The 22300-nt window shown below is 39.3% G+C and overlaps 1 protein-coding gene across 1 annotated transcript in view; it reads right to left on the bottom strand.

Moving 5' to 3' along the window:
* LOC108427427 (phospholipid-transporting ATPase ABCA1) overlaps window positions 1-22300 on the bottom strand; it is a 246921-nt gene that overhangs the window by 150521 nt on the left and 74100 nt on the right. The window contains exons 12-14 of the mRNA XM_037532939.1: window positions 15347-15544; window positions 2387-2577; window positions 784-960 (exon numbers count right to left, since the gene is read on the bottom strand). Of these exons, the coding sequence (XP_037388836.1) occupies window positions 784-960; window positions 2387-2577; window positions 15347-15544 (566 nt within the window). The remainder of the gene's footprint in view (window positions 1-783; window positions 961-2386; window positions 2578-15346; window positions 15545-22300) is intronic.

The raw sequence follows: 22300 nt of genomic DNA, 5'->3' as shown, positions 1-22300 counted from the left end.
TCCAGAAGAGCCACAAAAATGTGGTTTTCCATGATATGGACTCTTTATTTCTTTGCAAAGGGCCACCTCCATTTTAGCAGGGCACTGTGCATGGAACATACCGATGCCTAGAAATCAAGACCAGGGCAAAAGAGGCATTGTGTGAGATCTATAAAACATGATGCCGAGCCCCGGCGTGTTACAGCATAATCAATAAACGCATTATCGCCGGTGCCAGATGCAATGTGATCTTGTACTAATACGTCTTAATAATGCCGCCTCTGTCTCCAAGACAACCAGATGGATAAACTACTGCAGATATGAGGGGAAAAAAATCAACGACAGACAATGGATCTTTGTTTCTTTTCAGGTGTAAATAGCATTCAGAGCATGAATTAGTGTGGCATTTGCCTTAGTCGTGTATCAGAAAGCACAATGAGCTGAGATGAAGCAGGATTATTGAGCTTTGCTGCAATGTGCCGCTGCACTGTTTACTAAGAGTGTTGTTTGTCCGCACTCCAAACATTTCACCATCAAATGCATTTAGCATTAAACTTTAATATAAACTACTGACATTTGTATAAGGCTGTAGTGCACAGTAACGGCACTGTCTTGGGACTGTGATGGACAACAGAATTACAGAGAGAGGGGATGTCCAGTGGGAAATTTGTCTCTTTAGTCTTTAAATGCCTGAACAGAATGGATTTTATTGAGATAATAAGTCAAACACCCACCCACACCCATCCACCAAGACATCCACACACTAAGTGCGCACTCCAACACCCCACAGCTCTGTGTACTCACGCGTCATCTACATAGCATGGATAGGGCATTTGCTGTGTGTAGACTCCCAGCGTTTGCTGGACACCGGTTTGTGTGCGTATGATGCCACGGTCCAGCATATCCTGCAGGTACACAAACCCCCCTCTCACATAGCGCAGGTCATTATAGGGGTTATCACGAGCACTTGGTCTCCAGGACCTGAAAGAAACCAGCAAGACAGCCTGTAAACGTGAGCAAACTAAGGCTGCCTTTACAGTGAAAACTGCAAGCAAGGTTGCTTGAAACCTACATGAAACTACATTGCATTTGAGATGTATAATGTAAAGCATCCTGCAACTTACCTGAAACTGTGAAAACCACACAGTTGCAAGCGTCTCAACTTTGTGAAAGAAGTTTGAAATGAAATGAAACAGCCAATCGAAACACCGCTAAGGCGCCATGAGATACCATCAAACATGATTTTGAAATGATTGCTGTCTTTGCAGATCAATGGACTGCATCAATATCCCGTTTAACACTCATATTCCATCAAATATGATGTTATGACACTGTTTTCAACAGTGATTATAAGAGATTTTGCATCGATACCAAATGGCACAGCGTTACTGTTTTTTTCAAAGGCAAACAACCACTGTTAAACAAAAACATTGTTTGATATGGTATGAAAGGTCTAGATTTTTACTCTTAAAAATTTATTTTAATTCTAAATGCTATCTGAAGGTTACATTTAGATACATTTTCTCACTGCAGCGCCATTTATTTAGAAGAAATGCAGCTTTATTAAGGTCATGTTCTTTCTTTATTCCAGCTCAAATTCTACACATCTAAATGGTTTGTTCACTCTGCATTACACTTAATTCATTATGACCTGTAAAAGTACATAATCGCAAATAAGTGCATGGCATATGAAGTAATCATGTAAATTCACATCTCAGTGTGTAACAACATTTCAGTTCTATCAGTACTAGGTAGCATTAAAGCAACTTCAGAGCTAATAAGGAGGTTAAAAGTACTAAACAAGTTTGCAGTAAATCAACCTGCATCACAAATTCAATACCTGTTCACCATATTTCAATAGAAAAAAATACACTAAAAACTCATTCATACAGTTCATCTGTATTTAGTTGTTAAAATGGTTGACACATTTAAAATATTCTCAGCTTTGTATAAGAGTTGTGAATCTAAACTTATGAACAGTGATTCTAAACTTTTCAATTGTGATTTAAATCTTTCACTCTTAAAAAAAAGTTGTTGATTTGCCATAAAAAGAAATCTCACTAAAGAACTTTAAATAAACATGCGCGTAAATAATCTTATCAAAGAATGAAAAACACACATGTAATATAATGGCTACATGAAGAACCCTTAAATTAAGAACCTTTACATTATGAGAATGTTATTTTAGCCTTTAAAAGCTTCTTCACGTTCCTAAATTCATATATGGTCCTTTAGGAAAGGCTGTTAAATCGCCTTTTGTGGAAACTTTACTTTTAAGAATGATGAACAGTGATTCTAAACTTCTGAACTTATATTCCAAACTTCTGAAATCTGATTCTAAACTCTTCAACAAGTTTATGGCACAATGACAGCAGGGGCGATTCTAAAGTTTTGAACAGTACTGCACCTGTCTTTGATCTTATCTGTCCTCTCTGTGTCCTCAATGTCCATGCGGAGCTTGTATCTGACCAGCGAGGGGGAGTCGAGGTCAGTGAAGACCACCCCGACCCAAAACCTCTCTTCGTCCAGGAGCTTCATAGCGCGCTGCACCAGCAACGACTCACTGGAGATGGCTTCAAACTTATCCAGATCAAAACACTGCAACACACACACAGATCTCAGATGTGGAGTAAAACATAAAACTTACAGCACAGGGTGAATAAAAAGCACAGCTTGAGCAGAAGAACATAGAAGAAAAGAATGATGGACAGAAAAGACAAGCAGTGGAGAGAGCTCATGTTCAGATATGGACAGAGAGAATAACAGAGCAGATAGATGGACAGACAGATGGTCAGACGGATGGATAGAATGGTAGAGCACATATGAATGTCCACGGTCCGGCATCGTTCTTATCATTTTACGCATTACCTTGCTTAATGTACTTAGCTTAATTGACGGTGAACAGCAAAGGCAAGTTATTATTCTTTTCAATTAATAAAAAGAAGAAAAAAATGATCATTTCATATCGTGTTTTAACCATAAACATAACAAAAAAGAAATTCAGAAATGCAGACTTGAACCCGCCAGTACTAGATCTGTAGCTTGCATTGTGACATTGATACTGCAATGCAAAAAGCCAGTGAGCATCGTTGAGAATGAATGCAATGCAAGCGCATTGTTCAAACACTAATCTTTACAAACGATCAGCACTAATCAATAACTCATTCTAGCACTTTTGCTGCCTCCCACCTCTAGTGTCGTTAGTAAGTAGTAATGTGCAACAACATGATTGATTTGTTCAACATATCAATCGAATAACCATCATCATGATCCAGAATCATCAATAGAATCATAAATATTCTGTAAAAACTGAGTATTCAGCCTGTTCATAAACATTACGGCAACAGTTTACATGGATCTGTTTGCACTGGTTTGATTTGCAGTATTTTAAAAAAAAAAACAAAAAAAACTTGGCTCATCTTTTCTGACCAACTATATTGGTTTAAACTCAGAAAATATAGTTCAACTACACAACAGAAATAAACAATGACATTTTTAAGAACCTTATTTTGTTAAGGCCGAAAAAGTGCCTGAGGCATTTTGGCTTTTTTCCCGTTTCATCTACTTTTTTCAATTAATAATACCATTTCTGAATACTGAATGTGACCTAACATCTCCAAGAACTCTGAGATGTTTATTCAGTTTGGGTCACAAACTGTCTTTTTGAACAAGAAAATACATAAATAGGAATCTAAATCACACATCTGTTACAGTTTATTGCTGCACTGATTAATCAAATCAATATTAAGCACTTAGTGATGCGCTGATGTAAAAGCTCACTTAGGGAAAAAAAAAAAACAGTAGAAAATATGGTAGCACAGCTCCACTTCTACATAGTGGAACTGAAAAAAATGAGTGGTTGGTGAGTGTGCATGCCCACAGTGGTGACTGTGAAACGGATCAGCATGTGGAATTGGAGCTTTCTGAGAGCTACTGTGTTTCCTATCACACTGTAAAAGAAGCACCATGCTGCTTTAATTGCTGGATGCTCTGAGATATGGGCACCCATTTAGAACGCAACCACTATGGAAATGCTTATCATACTCAAAAACGTAGCTCGGCGCCCTACATCGCTTTATTAATGAAGAGTAGCAAATTAAACAATGCGTTTGTGAGTTGATTGTATTTGAGCTGTAAAGGGTTGATCTTTAAGGAACTCAAAGCAAAGGGGAAGACAAACAGCTCAGGAGATAGAGCTGACTGGCAGAAAAGACAAGCAGCATTGAGAGCACATGTTCAGGTATGGACAGGCAGAATAACAGAGTGGAGGAGGGACTGATAGATGGACATATGGGTGGACAGAGAGGGAGCAGATGAACGGAGAGAGCAGTACTGCTCTGATTTGTAGGTCCACGCTCTAGTCTCATCGGTTTGCACCTTCGCCTCTCTTTGCTTTAATGAGCCGTCATGGCTGACAGGCCTGCACCCGGGCACAGCAGTTGCAGTGTGTAATGAATATCAGACTGGACACAGAGCTTGAGCTGTATGCGCACACACACACACACACACACACACACACACACACACACACACACACACACACACACACCCAGCAGGCAACCATAAAACATCGTACCGTTATTTAAAAAAGATCACAAACACACAAAGACCCGCTACTTCACTACTCAGTGTTGCATTTGAGTTGGGATTAAACTGCATATGAGCAGTTCACAGACATTTTGGTATGTAAATTCATTGTAATTAGGAAAATACATAGTAAGATATGCAGTGCATTTTACATTTTGTATTGTCAGGGTTAAATCTAAGTCCTCTTTTTGTAGAGATTGAATGTAGAGTTTAAGCTGTATTGAAGATGTATTTGAGATTCAGCATTTGGTCTGTATTTGAGATCCATTTAAATAGTATCTGTGTTATATTTTAGTTTTGGGGTTATATTTGAGAGTGCATTGCATTTCAGCCATATATGAGTTGTATTTAAATTGAGTTGTGTTTGAATTATGTGAGCGGTATCTGAACTGTATTTGAGTTGTATTTAAATTGAGTTGTGTTTGAATTATGTGAGCGGTATCTGAACTGTATTTGAGTCGTATTTAAATTGAGTTGTGTTTGAATTGTGTGAGCGGTATCTGAACTGTATTTGAGTTGTATTGTGCCTGTATCTAAGCTGCATTTAAGATGTCTTTCAGTTGCATTTTGAATCCTTGAATTGTATTTCGGTTGTGCTCAGGTTGTATTTGATTTGTTTTCAAGCTGTGTTTGAGGTGCCTTTGAGATGTACTTTAAATACAGTGCTTGAGCTGTATTTGAGCTGGATTTAAGTTGTTCGTGATACCTTTTTTACTTGTATTAGTCAAGAAGCTATGGATCACTTAGTCCAAAATTCACCAGCTTTTCTCTCTACTTAGGACTAAAGATATATTACACAATGGCTTAGTTTTTGCTTTTCTTCACTGGCTACTACTGCTTACCAGGTATTAGGCTTCACATGAGGAAGACACTTATTAAACTCTTAATGTAAATTTTAATTGATTCTTCCTTCATTAGTTGTGAACATATCTAGCGTGTTGGCCATTTTTAAATTTGTGCTTGTTTTTCTTTAGACCACCGGTGGTTCCAAAACGCACTTGGTTATATTCCTCATAACTTTCATATTTCATAAACTTCATTCAAAAAGGTGGGTGTCATATGAGAGCTGTAACTGTCTTTTTTCCAGTTAAAAAAGATGGGCAATGTAATTTCAAATCCTTATAATTGAAGAATCGGAACTCACAAGTTTTGTGTCTATTGAAAGTCGACCCATTTTGTACTATTTTACTTTGTAAAAAAATATTTTTATAAAATAATACAAAGCGTGTAAGATTTTTGGCTTTCAGCAGTGAATTGTAAGAATATATCAGTGTGTGTATGCTTGTAAAACACAATTTCTGTTCATTTGAGGGGAGCGGTAACAAAATAAATAAATAAATAAATAAATAAATAGAATAAAAATGTATATTTATTTCATGCAATTACTGAATAATTTGCCTTATGATTTGGTCATGTAAATTCAGATGGACAAACCACTCTTTGTTAAAACAGTGTTTTCATCTGTGTTCATTGTCCTTGCATTTCATATTAGTATTCTACTCTGAAGCACTTTAAAACCTTGGTGTTACATACATAAATAATATTCACCTCGCCTTGGGTTTTCCTTGTGTACTTTCCATTTAATTCCCACATTTCTGTGGGCCTGATTAAAACAACACCTTCAACACAGTTTGCTTCCTGTAGCCTAAAAGCAGCAGTAAAGTGGCGGAATTTTGATGCAGGACCTTTAGTGACCACTATCAACCAGCATTTAATGAGTTTATTTAATAAAACAGTTTTCTGTCGTAGGTCACACTCTCTCAACTTATTTTCAATATAATTTCTTACTTATTACTTTTTTCCACTTCCTGCCTGGTAGCTCTTACCAATTAATGAATGATTATGTACATTTCTTTCTGTATTATATCACTTCATTATTTATCTTCATTTGACTAAAGGTAACGACTCTTTTCAGGCAAGGAAATCTACATCAACCCTTTGAAGTCACAGTTACATTCAATGATACTGAAAGCATACTGTCTTTTTCTATTCATCCTCATAGTTCATTGAAACAAGCAGATACAGTCTGCTGCAAGTCCAGAGTCTAAACGTCTAGTCTTCAACATTCAAGTACAGTGTTTTAAGTGATTTAGAGACATTCATACTGATTTATGAATTTAATGAAAAATTACTATTTTACATTTACATTTTCATTATGTGTGTCATTTGCTGCACACAAGTACAAAAAGAAGTTCAATAAAATCATTATATGTATGTAAAATGTAAATCAAATGTGTAGCCCAACAACAATAATAGCTCCTTACTGTATACTAAAATGGCTACCAATCTTACTAAGTAGTAGAATAAGTGAATTTGTTTATGCAACTTGCAATTAGCTGGAAGTTTCACCACGTTGGCCGGCTTCAGTCAGCTAGCGTGCTTAAATATTAATGTGAATGTAAAATAACCGTTATTGTGTAAAATGTTTATGCATCAAAGAAAAAAAAAGTGTTTTTCCACTTTACAAAGTATCAAATCTACCTTTGGCAGCAGAAAACTAGAATTGTGCTTCTTTCCACTGGTCATTGGTCCAGAATCAAAGGTTCTAGTTTCATGGTTTTTGTTACACAATCAAAATGAGTGCTCATTATAATATCCATTATAATACTGTGTTACATATCGCTGTTGTCAGAAGAAAACCGTGTATCTCCAAAACAAGAACTTCACAGCAGAAGAAAAAAACTTACTTTACTTTTAATGTAAGTCAATGGAACCAGACATTTTTCCAAGTCATTCTGGGTTGTTTCTTTGGGTCCATTCATCATGAAATTTACGCACAATGTATAGGACCATGAGTATTATCAAATGATGTCAAAAACTGAAAATCTCCAAAAAATGGAGCTATGAGGTTTTCCTCCAACAACAGCGATATATTATTAGTACTCATATATTCACTCTCAGAGAAACATATCAGCTGGACTAAACATATTTGCTTGATTCTACACATAATTCTGTTGGTTATACATGTTTCTGTGAGTGAAGAGTCATTAAGTTAAGCTAAGTATAGTACAATCATTGTTTGCTATTATGATGCTTCCAGCTGTGCCTCAAATCAACTAGAATTGGTTGTCACCATTACCAGTGGCTGACACAGCAGTGATTTGCTGATTTCCTCTCACCTGTATTAAACAGTGTTCAAACAGACACACTGATGTCTGAACAAGCTGTGTAAGTAAAGGCATTATGGATTAACCCTTTAAATGGCCAGGTCCCATCAGCAGGTCCAGACTTCTTCTACACACTTCTATGATGTAATTAGAGAATAATATGCCTCAGGATGTAATCGGTGTGGGGTTTTAAAGGACTAATGTACAGTAACACTTGTTACAGAAACAAATGTGCAATTAGGGATTAATTAGACAAGACAAGGTGCAGCGGTAACTGTAGCCGTGGGTGCGTTCGTACTGCCAAGGAAACATTGTGTTGGTCCTGTTATTCGCACTCGTCCTCCCCAGACAGAGAGTGTAATGACCCGCAGTAACGTGTGAAATCAGACTGGGACCAGGCCATGCTGTGAGAGAATCACTCTCTGGAGGCATGACTCCTGCTTCTTTTCCCACAAACACACAGGCACAGCGCCTCGAACCGCGAAACACCGAGCCCTGCATTCCACTAGAGAGATGAAGTTGCTTTCAATACACAATATTTGTTTTGGTAACCATAGGGGGCAGAGTCTTGAGATGAGAGGCAGTGAGATAGAGAGAGAGAGAGAGAAAGAGAGAAAGAAAGACAGAATGGCTTCCAGACAAAAACATCACAGGAAGCCGTGGAGCATCAGCAGGAGAGGTGTGATGTTATGGTAACGGAGCGACGGCTGGATGCTGTGAGTCAGCGCTGGTGTGATGAGCCAAGACTGCATGGTGTGTGTGAGTGACTTTTCCACTGACGCTTGCGCACAGGTAGACAACTCTCGTTTCAAAACTAAATGTACTGCTCTCTCCACGAACACACACTTTCATCATTTTTCTTGGCCAATACATGTAGTACCTCACTGTCTATTCATCAGCTTCATCTTCTATATAGACCTCACGTGTCAAACATAAGGCCCATGGGCCAGATCAAGCCCACCACACAATCCTATCCGGCCCGTAAAAGGGTTTTCGTTTTCTATTAATATTAGCCTGTTTCACAATATGCTGCACTACAGTCCCCAGCATGCACTGCAACACAATGTGCTCAGACTCTCCTACCCCAACAACAGTCTATGGGCAGTGGTTACGCCTCAATTCTACGCCAGCCACATCATCAACATGCATTTCAGCTACAGTTTAACCAATATAAACACTTAACGTCTAGTTCAATAGGTGGGTTGATGTAACCGAGCACCTGGGACATTTCAATTTTTAATAATTAAAGTGTCCATGTAATATTTCAAGGTCAACTACAAGTGTCTGCATTTTACTGTTAAAGATTTTGCATATGTTGAATAAACAGACTTGATTAGACTTTTTAATATGGCCCTTTTACTGGTTGCGCTCGACACCCCTGATATAGATACACTTTGTAGTTCATTACGGTTTTTATAAAACCTCATCTTTTGATTGGGAATAAAGTACAGAAAATGTGTCAATATTGGCCCCTCCCAGTCTTCCATGTGCGTTTGTTTACATGTCCATGTGCTTCTTTGTTTTGTTTCCTCCCGGTTCTGCCCCCTTGTTTCTTGACTCTGCCCTTGATTGTTCCCACCCGTGTCTTCTGAACCCTCGTTATCCCTGTTTGTATTTGAGCCCTGTGTTTTCCCCTAGTCTAGTGCTGATCTTTGTTTGATTTGTTTGTATTGTTTGAAGTGTTTGATGTATGGTGTTGTTTGGTGTTTGGATTTCTGTGTTTCTATTTCGTCATGTCTATACGCCAATCTCTCCGTGTTAGATACCTGACCCTGGACCGTCTTGACCCTGATTCTGGACTTGCCCATAATAAATCTTGCTTGTCTTTACACACGCGTCCGCCTCCTCACCTTCCAAACGTTACAAAATGGTGGGGGTCTTACCATGTGTGGCTCCTTCACCCCAAGTTACCCTACGTTTATTCTTTTGGAAATGTAATTGAGGTGACACTTTATTCTGAGTGGCCCTTTTAAATGAAACAAACACCCAACAGACTCTCAGTAACATGTGAAAAACACACGAGAGCCCCGGCACAAACCCAGCAGCAGTTTGTGTTCACTCTTTCAAATCCTTAGCGGTTCAATTAACAGTGAATAGAGTGAACACAAACACCTCAGGAACAATGTTCCTGTAATGCTCTTTTTCTCACTGTGATAAAAGGTATTAATTTATAAAAGCCGGTTTGCCAAAGAAATAACGTAATTGAAAAAACACAGTTAAAGAAAAAGTATTCTGTATGCAATCATTATCTTAAGGAAAAACGTGTCTTAAAGAAAGTAAGGTCATTTTATCAAAGCGATTTCAACAGTTTTCAGGATTTATAAGAATATTTTCATCAGGAAGTGCTCTCTTTTATACACTGTGGTCTAGAAAAAGCTTTTCAATGGGTAGCCATGGTCATCATAACAACAAGGAGTATTCATTTCTCAAAAGAAAGCTTTCATTTAATCAGAAATTAACAGGGCCAACAGTGGACAGGATCTAAAGCCATCAAATCCAAGAAGACAGAAAAAGGAAAAAACAATAGAAAAAAAGCAAAAGAAAAGAAACATCAAGAGGGAGCGAGAGATAGAAAGAGAGAGTGGAAATTAAAAAATGATCACATTCATATGACTCAGCATGCAGAGTGTTTTGATATCCAAAGAGCATGTACTGTATCGGTATGGGGTCTAAGAGACGTGTGTAGTTGTGTGTGTGTGTGTGTGTGTGTGTGTGTGTGTGTTTGTGTGGGAGGACAATTGAGTGCTGGAATTGAACTTCAATTCAATTAGGCTATTCTCATTTCCAAAGCTTCCCCAGGTTCCGTGTTTGTTGCTGCATGCAGGGGGTCTGAGTGCTTCTTTTATTTCCGCCTAGCGGCCATTCTTCAAGTGCCTAATGAATCACAGAGCTAGGCTGGTCCTGGGAGGGACTTTTTTTGGTAATAAATAAACGCAGCAAGTCAGAATTCTCACTATGGCTCACTATAGCTCAGTATGGCTTGTAGATTTACTGTGAAGTTGGCAAGAAATAAAAGATAAAGATACCAGAACAGAAAACTGGCAACAAAGAAATCAACAAAAGATGCGCAGTTGAGGACAGATGCATGTAAGGACATCAGGCAGAGATGGGGACTCAAGCCCAGCTGACCAGTTAAATGAAAGGACTGCTAAGTAATATTAATTAAATAACTAATTAAATACTGTGCTTAACAGAAAATACACAAATGAAATGAACACCAATGTCCGCTGCTTGGATCCCTTCTGTGTTTGTCTGTCTTAAAGGAAAGATGAAGCCAAGCCAAATGTGCCTACTGCTGTGTTAAATTTATTCTACCCTTATTAAATAACTAAAGTGCTGTGAAACACTTTTGGCGTATTTCTCACATTTGAATGTTTCAGCTCATCAAACTACTTTTAATATGTGTGTGTGTGTGTGTGTGTGTATATATATATATATATATATATATATATATATATATATATATATATATACACACACACACACACACACACACACACACACACACACACACACACACTCATCAGCCACTTTATTGCTGGTGAGCTAGTAAAAAGTTGGACCCCTTTTGCCTTCAGAACTGTATTAATTCTTCGTGGCCTATTTTCAACAAGGTGTTGGAAACGTTCCTCAGAGATTTTGGTTGTTTTTTTGAGTTACTGTTGCCTTTCTATGATCTGGAACCAGTCTGTCCATTCTCCTCTGACCTCTCACATCAACAAGGCATTTTCGTCCACACAACTGACCGCTCACTGGATATTTTCTCTTTTTCGGACCGTTCTCTGTAAACCCTAGAGATGGTTGTGCGTGAAAATCCCAGCAGATCAGCAGTTTCTGAAATACTCAGACCAGCCCGTCTGGCACTAGCAACCACGCCACGTTCAGAGTCACTTAAATCACCTTTCTTCCCCATTCTGATGCTCGGTCTGCACTTCAGCAAGTTGTCTTGATCACCTCTATATGTCTAAATGCACTGAGCTGCGGCCATCTGATTGGCTGATTAGCTATTTGTGTTAACAAGCAACTGAACAGGTACCTAATAAAGTGACCGGTGAGTGTCATGCTGTTCAGTCCTACATGGCCCTGTGTGAAAACGCAAATGCAGCAGCAATACAGGCAAAAGTCTTTAAAATCTTCCAGGCTGGAAAGGGTTATGAAGCCATTGCTAAGGCTCTGGGACTCCATCGAACCACACTGAGAGCCATTATCCATAAAGTGAGAAGACCTAGAACAGTCGTGAACTTTACCAATAACTACAACAATAACTGGACGTAAATAAAAACTAAAACGATTACTTTTCAAAAAATATTAATTGAAAGTAAACTATTCCCGCACTAAATGAACTAATGAATTAAAACTAACATGAAAAAGAAAAAAAAAATGAAAAAAACTGAACAAAAATAAAAACTACTGGACATTTCAAAACTAGAACCCTGGCTATTAAGCTGACTTATGACTCAAGACTTCTGGCTTTTTTTTTTAATAAACAATGCCATTATTAAAGAAAAGAGACACAACAACCTGAAACGATTGGCTGAATTGGAAATCAAGCACACCAGCAAGCACAAAAGCTAAAGCCAATAACTTCAGCTGGATTAACCATCATGGTAGCTAGCTAGTATGCTTACCATAAATAGCATTCAATAACAAGCAAGGTGATATCAGCAGCAACAATGGCCCTCGTAGCACCTCTGTTTGCACATTGTTGCTTGATTAACCTTCCTGATAGATGAAATACAACCATGGTGTGCTCCGTGTTTCATGGCCATTTTAATAACAGCAACAAAAAACTCCACAATGGAAGCTTTTCATAGCATTCTGGCTGTCTGACATTGTAAGGGGCAAAAAGGATGAAGAGCTGAGCCATGCATTGTGTGAATAAGCAGGAAAAACTTTCAGCCATCTCCCCATAATGTTATCAAAGTCGCTTTCATCAGTTTGTCACAGGCAGACAGTTAGATGAAGGACGACTCTCAGTTTTGCTTGTGTTGAAAATGACTCACTGTTGACAAGTGACATTGATTGATGACTGACTTATGCAGTCTAACTATTTACGCCTAGATCTCTAATGCTTTAGCAAGAGAATAAATGCAGTTGAGCCAACATTAGCAGGGCTCACGTAACTCAAGCTAATGTTAAGTCAACAATGATTTACCTCAAAAAACGAATACGTTGCCATTACTCACTTTTGCGATCATAATAATATTGAATGATGTAGGTGATTATAACAAAGAACATCACTGACCCTTCCAAAGACCAAAGAAATGCTTTCAGCAATTCCAGGTCCTGCGGTGCACAGGCTGATGAGGTATTTAAGGTAATGTCTGAATGTGTTATCATGAACATCAGAACACAAAGATAACTTTATCAGCTGTTTTTTTCTTGATATCTTGATGTTTAAACCATAGCTTTGCACTGACGGCTAATACACATTATGCTAAATGTCAACAATGCAGCTGTGGGGCACTTCTTCTGGGTTTTGTGAATGCTATATATACACTATATTCCCAAAGGTATTCACACACCCATCCAAATAATTGAATTCAGGTGTTCCAATGACTTCCATGGCTACACGAGTATAATACCAAAGCCCTAGGCCTGCAGACTGCTTCTACAAACATTTGTGAAACACTGAGTCGCTCTCAGGAGCTCAGTGGATTCCAGCATGGCACCGGGATAGGATGCCACCTGTGCAACAAGTCCAGTCATGAAACTTCCTCAGTACTAAATATTCCACAGTCAACTGTCAGTGGTATTATAACAAAGTGGAAGTGATTGGGAATGACAGCAACAGAGTCAATCGCTACAGACCTCCAAACATCATGCGGCCTTCGGATTAGCTCAAGAACAGCATAGAGAGCTTCATGGAATGGGTTTCCATGGCCGAACAGCTGCATCCAAGCATTACATCACCAAGCGCAAAGCAAAGCGTTGAATGCAGTGGTGTAAATCGCCGCTACTGGAGTCTAGAGCAGCGGAGTCGTGTTCTCTGGAGTGACGAATCACGCTTCTCCGTCTGGCAATCCGATGGATGAGTCTGGGTTTGGCGGTTACCAAACCAGGTACCAGGAGAACGGTACTTGTCTGACTGCATCGTGCCATGTGTAAAGTTTGGTAGAGGGGGGATTATGGTGTGGGGTTGTTTTTCAGGAGTTGGGCTTGTCCCCTTAGTTCTAGTGAAAGGAACTCTTAATGCTTCAGCAGACCAAGAGATTTCAGACAATTTCATACTCCCAACTTTGTGGGAACAGTTTGGGGACTGCGCACCAGTGCACAAAGCAAGGTCCATAAAGACATGGATGAGCGAGTTTGGTGTGGAAGAACTTGACTGGCCTGCACAGAGTCCTGACCTCAACCTGATAGAACAGTGGTACAACTCTAGATGTTAGTTGGTCTGAAAAATATATTTCCACTGTTTTTGGATTTGGTTAATATCAGTTAGGGCTGTTAGCCCAAAATTGTACTACGGCCCCCTCAATTACATTCTTAACAACATGTGCTTTGTATCGTGCATATATTAGTGTACCATCCATTATGGAGTAGCATAACACTACTCACAAATACAAGCATAACTGTAACATGTTACAGTCCAGTTGAAACATATAAATTACTATTACTTGAATTGTTAGTCTCTACATTTTCTTCTGCCTCCTTGTGATGAAACGAAACAAGTACCCAAATAGTGATTTCATTTTTTAAATACTGGCTCAAGAACTCATGAACAACCTTCTAAGGATCTTAATTTACTGCGCGTAGCACTTCAGTTCTGCCCTTCAGGCTGAAGATTTTTCTATAATGAATGTCGTGACATTCAGGTCAATCCTGAAAAAAATGTTTTAGTAAAGGTTTGCTTTTGTACACCACCAAGACCAAACTAAAATTCTCTATTAGAGACTTAAAACTCAATTCGCACCCCAACTTGGACCTGCACTAAATATATTACGAACTTCCCTGACAAGTCATTAAAACCTTAAAAATTGTGATACATTTTTTAAGTCCAACTTCAAACTGTTGGACATCTACCATTCTGAAAAGTTTCAATAATGGTCAATACATCCTGCCCTACACTCTCCCTGCTGGTTTAGATCAACGCTGGTTTAAATGTTTCTGGAGATCTGCCATTTCACAGAGTTTAGATCCAACTCTTCTAGCATAGATCCATAGTGCTTAAATGCAGTCATGTTTCTGGAGATCTAATGCCTTCAAAGGAAGATGTGTGCTTCAGATACTGGTCCTAGAGAGCTAACCTGCAGATCTAAGGTCAAAGGTTGGATCCTGATCATGGAAAACGAGAGTAACCTGCAGCTATATCAATTTAACTTTGTTCCTAAAGATCTACTATTGCACAGAAATGAAAGTGAAATGGAACTTTGCTCTTGCCCTGCAGAGATTAGTCATCCTTGGAGCTCTTCCTTGGAGTTCAGATCCAATCATTTGTCTAGGGATGTAATGCCTTCCACAGTTTTAGCTTAAACTTTTTCTGGAGATCTACTGCCCTGCAGAGTTTTGACCCAAACCTGTTCTTGGAAATCTACTGACCTGCTTAAAATACATTAGTTGGGGGATAAACCTAAACTCCAGGATCATTTACGGAGTCAGAACCTCTGGGGTATAGAGACAGGACACAAATGGATGAAGGAAAGGGCTGTACAAATAAACCGACAGCTACTGACCCCCATGACCTCCTTGAGGAATCTGGCAGCCTCACTGGTGGCATTAAAGATGTTTCTCCAGTCGAACGATGGCATCCCCACAGGCCGGTCCTTCTCATCCCCATTAAACAGGAAGTTGGCGATCAGTGCTGAAGACAGTGAGGTTCTGTTCAGCTGCTGGTCCAGAGCTGCCACAAACAGAGGGTTCTGCAGGATGGTCTTTAGGATGCAAAACAGAACATGCAGGCCATTAATTAAGAGAATTAAAGCAGCTTCTAAGGTTTCAAGTGATAGCTTGGCTTAAAATCAATTTTACTCAAGTTCCCCTTTCCCCACAATGTAAACAATCAGCCAAGATCTATTTAGTGTCTGAGGGCTGCATTCTTTCGTGCTGCACTGGAGCTAAGAAGCTAATGCAGGTAATAAGAAGTGGAAGTTTATAACCAATTAGCATTGTGTAAACTGCATACAGGCAGGCTGTATGTTGTCCTTTTGTCCATATACATGACATCAGTATAGATGTCCTACAGTGAAATAAATTAGGTTAGATATTAACCTAACAACTCAACACATCTGGAGCCACGTGTGGCCCTGTTCACACCTGGCACTGACATACATCTTGGGTGATCCAGTCATCGTCCAATGTGTCTTGGAGATGCATTAAAATCTACTCAGACCACATTCGGAGGTGACCACATAACATCTGCAGTGTTCAGAATCCCACTGAAATGAAGAGCCACCTAATCAAGTGCCTCAGCACTGCAAAAGTCTAAGACCACCCTTTGTTTTTTATATTCCCAGTCAAAAATGCTTCATTTTTTAGAAGATATTTCCCAGATTAGAAAAAAGGATAATTCACTTGCATAACAAATGCAAGTGAAGAAAAAGGAATATCCAATATCTATTCAAGACACATTTAAGAAACCTGGGCGTCCCCATCACATAAACAACACTTAAAGCTTAACACAAATACTTAAAAATGTAAATCCTATTTAGTTGTTGAAGCTTCTGCATAATTTCCAGTACATTTTCTGTTTTTTAACAGTGAAAAAAATTTGTTAAAAAGGTGATTTTAATGACTGGAAATGAAACAAATGATGGGTGGTCTCTGACTTTTGCACAGCATGGCATAAGACCCAAGCTAGGGTTGACCTACACGCAAACTCAGGCAGGATCTCTGACGTTGTTTTCGGCTAATAAAAGAGAGTCTTACTGCCATGTTTGAGTCAGTAGGAGAAAGAGAAAGAGCTCCAAATGACATCGCACCTTAAAGAAGAAATAAATGGCTAGAATGAAGGTCAATCTTCCAGCGTTTTCAGTGTCATTAAAGTCGGTCTGTCGCTTACCTTTCAGTCTCTCTCTCTCTCTCTAAATCAATTAGGAACATTAAGCTAGATGGCACTGTTTCTCTTCAGTGCAGCAAAAAACAAACACCCCTTTCCTTTTGCAGATTCCGCTCCCTGTTTTCTCCATTATCGTTCCACTTTACACGGGCTACAAGGAAACAACTGGATGCTGCGATGGCAAGGATACAACAGGACCCTTGTTCTCTCATGTGTACACGCACATGCGCCTGATTTATAACATGACCAATCCAGCTGGCTGTGAAGGAGTTAATGAAAAGATATGCTAATTAATATGCAAATCACCCTGCTGTTTCAAGTGTGCGCACCACAATATGAGCGACTGTGTCTGTGTGTGTGAATGAGCATAATCATGTAGAACAATGCCAGAGTTACCTAATCGCGCCTCCTCACACACACACACACACACACACACACACACACACACACACACACACACACACACACACGAGCACGCATAATCACACACACACACACACGAGCACGCATAATCACACAGGTGTGAAGGGAGCGCTCCTGTCATTTCTGAGCTGATTAATGACGCCTGAGGCTGATCCATTATGAATGTGATCACATTATGAGGTGACATCATGCTGATGTGTGTGCGAGGATGCCCAATCAGGAGCTCCAGAAAGAAATAACAGGCTCAGGGAGGATCACACCTGGAATACTAATAATATAATATTTCTTTGAATAATATAGTCTTCTTTCTAATCTGATAGCACTGCTGCTTTGATTCTTTAGTCAAAGCCCACAGGGACGTGAATGAACAACCATTAAAGGGCCCATAGCAGGCAAAACCAAATTCCCCTCGTTTCTTGAAGTAAAAGAGTTTGATGTCGTATGTGAACATGTTTACTTTTCAAAAAGTACTGTTCACTCTCCGCCCCATGTAGTCCGTATATGGAAACTAAGCTGAAACGCAGCCTGTTTTTGTGATGTCATAAAAAAAAAAAATAAAAAAATCTGTCTATTAATTTAGAAACAGTCTAGCTGTATCTATACACACTGAAGTTATAAGGAGTGTTTTAGCCTGGCCTGCGTCCTGAACAAAGTACAAAAGAGGGCAGCCAATCAGAGCAGAAGTCATACAGATATCAGTCATAAAGGCAAAGTTAAAAAACAGCCAGATTAATTCTAAGAAATAAAGAGAGGTTGGAAAATGGTTAGGTAAAAAAGAATGATGACCATTTTAGCTACATGAGCCCACATAAACATTCTAAAAGATAAAATGCAAGAAAACACATTTAACCACGTTTTTCAGTGTTCGATGTGTCCACTCTTTGTCTGTATTGCAGCTTCCATTCCGGAGTCAGGAGACTCACTTTTAGCCTTTCGAAGAAATCTGCAGGGATATTTTCCCACATCTCTTAGACATTGGTTGCCTTTTCTGCTTCTTTCATTGGAACTCCTCAGTCTATGAAATCTTTTCATATCTCAGAGATCTACTATTGCACTGTTCTAGTGCAGGTTTTCTTTTTGTTTGTCTATTTTCTTTTCTCAGTAAGGACTTTTTGACAGCTACACATCCTTTCAGACTCATAGTCTTAAGTGTCTTCTCACAGTGGAAGGATGGACAGAAACACCTGTGGATGTTTTCAGAGCTGAACCAAGAGTGGAGCTTGATTTTGTCCTCTCTCTCAAAGATTTAAGCTTTAAATGCTGTTTATCTGGCGGGGCCAATTTTGGTGGTCTAACAGGTCTTGCACGGTTATTAGGAGATCCATTTTCTCTGTGTGCTTCAGTCATTTTTTTCTGTTTCCTTGACTTTCATCTCCCTTATGCAACTGGATTATGTTACCCAATCTCCTCGGAAAAACCTCCTTCAGTCAATTTTACATGCTCATGAGAAAGAGACGTGGAGGTAGGCAAAGGTGAGTCTGGCTGCTCACATGGATCTTTGGTGCTAAAACTCAGAGAAAGCTGCTTTATGAGATACTTGACTTGAGCTTTGTATACCAAAAGTAAAGTATAAAACCTGGATGTGGTCTTAGCCTCTGAATTCTGTTTTATCCCACATGTAAACACAGACACTAAAGTAGCTTTTTATCATTTGACAAAAAAAAAAAACAACAACATTGCTGAAGTTCAGCCGTTTCTCTCTCAGAGCAACGCACCAGCATGTGATCTTAGATCTGAAGATAGTGACCTTCTGCAAAATACAGAAAATGTGGAGAAGCTTCTTTCAGATGTTAAGCTTCTAAACTGTGGAACTCAGTTTAACTTCTAATAGACAGTTAAGCTCAGTGCTCACGTTTCAGAAATATTTAAAAGCATGTCTGTTTAACCCAGTGTTTAATTAAAACTCTACATCTCTTGGTATTTATCTCTTTAATTTGACCTGTGTCATTGTCTTATATCATTTTAAATTAACACTCAGAAGTTCTTCTATTACTGTTAAGCCTGTCTGTAAAGACTTTGAGCTGCCACTGGCATGCAAAGTGATATATATAAATAAAAATCTTATTGTTATTATTATTATTAATGTTGAGTGAATTCCAGTGTCTCTTTGAAGGGTAACATAATATCAGTGTGATGTTTGTGATGCAGTTGGCTACAGCCAAACGTGATGAAGGACGTATCTTCTGAGGATGTAAGCGAATAATCTACTATTGTCATTGTATCTTCATTAGAATGTTCATTTCGCATTTGAGGTCTAAATATTGAGATGGACCGTCTTTTTGAGCCTGCATGTGTGACATGATGTGGTCCGAAAAATTGCGAAATACGACCCGACGTCTCTGACATTTAAACGAACCGTTTCAAGAGCAGTGTACAGATTATTATCTGTGTTTTGCCCTCAGTAATGCTTCTTTCAATTTGAACAAAAATGACATTGACAGATTGACGAGCTTTCTGACTGGAAAAGGAATAAACAGGATATAATATTCCCATTTTATCTCCATTCCCTGATAAGTGTGGACCTGCAGACCGCAGGTTTCATTTCTCCACCAGGAGTTTAAAGGATTTGGTTTAAAGTATGAAAATGGATACATTTAGTAAAGTTAATCTCCATTCATTAACACAGCAAAGATAGCGCAGGATCGTTGGTGAAAAATTCACCCATTACACGTTTCATTATTCTTCTGGAAGAGCAGGGAGGGAAAATATGCTTCTATCAAATATCAAACACTGTTTTATTACTGTGGGCATAGCTACCTGCAGAACTGCCCAAAATAATTAAACCAGAGAGAGAGAGAGAGAGAGAGAGAGAGAGAGAATATCCACAGGAGAAAATTACAACAGAGAGAATAGTCTCACACATCTGTGTAAAGGTTATGCAGAGGGTAATGAGTAGCCAGGCGATGAGCACAGATGACCATGTTGTCATTGGAAGAGAGAGAGCAGCGTCACCCTAAGACATTTCAGCCAATGACACATCTGCGTGTTCATCATGTGACCGTTCTGAGGCATTAGCTTAATGTCCTCTCTCGACCCTGCTGGAGAACTCATCAGTGTTGCATAGAGAGCAGTCTGAAAAGATGCGACGGCTTCATCCGCATCAAAGGAGACATAGGCAGCCTCTGCCCTCTGAGAGAGCGGATAAACATACTGGACTGTGAACGCAACTCACTTTAACACTATTCATTTCAACACCGGCCACTTTAATAGAAACACCTTGTACCACCACTTCGCTGGTGCACAGCTAGAGACTGCAGCTCGTCTGTTGGTGTACACTACATTAGTCCTGCTGTAGGCCTTCATCAGTGGTCAGTTTCTGACCACAGAGTTGCTCTTGTCTGGGTATTTTTGGGTGGTGGTCCACACTTTCAACCTAATAGTGACATTCTGAACTCAAGCAATACCACTGGGTCTGATCCACTTGTACCAGCAGCACACTCTACTATGTCAGCATTGCTGGTGTGCTGAGAATGAGCCACCACTCAAATGATACTTGGTCAACAGTGGCCCTGTGGTTAGAAACTGACAAACAGTTAATGGGGTAGAGGCTGTAATTGAGCGCAAAAGTTTCAGAACATCCAAAAATTTTGATACCAAAACTGACCCGAGCTGTCCGAAACTGTCCGAAATTGACCCCAACTGGCCAGCCATCATGCAAAGTCTTGAAAAGAATAGATATTTGAAAGATACCACTGGTTAAATTTCAGCATAGCAACAATAATAGCTGTTGCTGAGATAGCACAATGTTAGCCTTCACCTGTTTAATCCTGAAGCATGGCTGTTGCTTCATTCTTGTTAAAAGTGGTCCCATGTAATAGTGGACAATAGGAGTGGGAATCTCTAAGCACCTCACAATTCCATTACGATTCAGAGGCTGCGATGCATCGATAATCATTTTATAATTGCATCTTGATGCATCTTTTTCTATAAAAGATTTCTTTTTTTCTCACTGTGTGAGGACCTGGTACCTTTAAAGCAAAGCATTTGTAATGATCTTTAATGAATTTACTTCCAATATCTTTTGTTAATAAATCAAATGGAAGTGAACTGGAAGCCTCTCATTCACTGCTTCTGTCTGGAGCACATGAGACGCTGCTGAAACTAAAAATGTGCTGCTACGGTTAATTAAGGTCCTGTGGCAATGGATGTCCACGCAGCACTTGTTACAGCCATCCTACCCATTTTCTTTTATAGTTTTGGTCTCGCTGTAGAGGGTGGGGGGATCGTTGTGTCAGTGGGATATCTTTGAGACGGGAGGCTGCATCTCAGCTCCGAAGTGCGCAACATAGCGCAAAAGCCCTGGTTCTGTGTCTGAGAACTGGTGTGCAGACTGCAGGTCACCTAGCAACCCAGTCATGCCCGGCCTGTGGCTAATGAAAAGGCAAAGAGGGAGATTTAAGACAAATACTTGGAGATGAATGGATTATTCCCATTTATAAGCAGCACAGTTGGTTTCCTGGTACATTAAATCTGCAACGAGAGACTGTCAAACACTAAAAAGGTAGCTTCCCATTCAAATTTTCCCATTCCACTTTAAATTCTGTCTGAGGAATGTAAATGCAGCACTATTTAAGATGGAATGGGAAAATTCAAACAAGAAGCTGGCGAATGAGCATCTGACTTCAGCCTCGTAAAACATTCGAACATAGAGAGACATTTTACAAGAAACTTTTATTATATAGGAAAGGTTTTGGGTGGAGATGGGAGGAAAGCAGCTATGGTTAAAGCTTAAAGCAAAGCAAAGTAAATCTGTGTTTTTGTTTGTATTTTTAGCCTTACTAGCACATACTGAGACATACTGTACATAAAATGTTGTGGCTCCCAAGGTGGTTTGATTTCTGTTGAAAGGACAAAATGGCTCTTCGTAACATTTGGGTTGTCCTGCCTTCCGCCCGATGACTGCTGGGATAGGCTCCAGCACCCCCCCGCGACCCTGACGGAGAAGCGGCTTAGAAAATGGATGGATGGATGGATGGAAAATCGATTTTTGACATTTGTGAATTGATATAGAATCGTCCAGGTCTGCATCGCAATGCCTCTAATAATCGATTTTCCTCCCACCCCCTAGTGGACAATGTGGCAAAAATGTGATACCAAAATACTTCAAGACATTTTCACAATATACAATACGCATCACACTATTTACTTTCTCTTATATTCATTAAGTTGGAACAGACAAAATATAACTTGTCATGTCACATTTAAAAAA

The sequence above is a fragment of the Pygocentrus nattereri genome, chromosome 22 (assembly GCF_015220715.1).
Source record: "Pygocentrus nattereri isolate fPygNat1 chromosome 22, fPygNat1.pri, whole genome shotgun sequence".
NCBI lineage: Eukaryota > Metazoa > Chordata > Actinopteri > Characiformes > Serrasalmidae > Pygocentrus > Pygocentrus nattereri.
The sequence above is the reverse complement of the archived record's forward strand: the minus strand, read 5'-3'. Positions and strand labels throughout refer to the sequence as shown.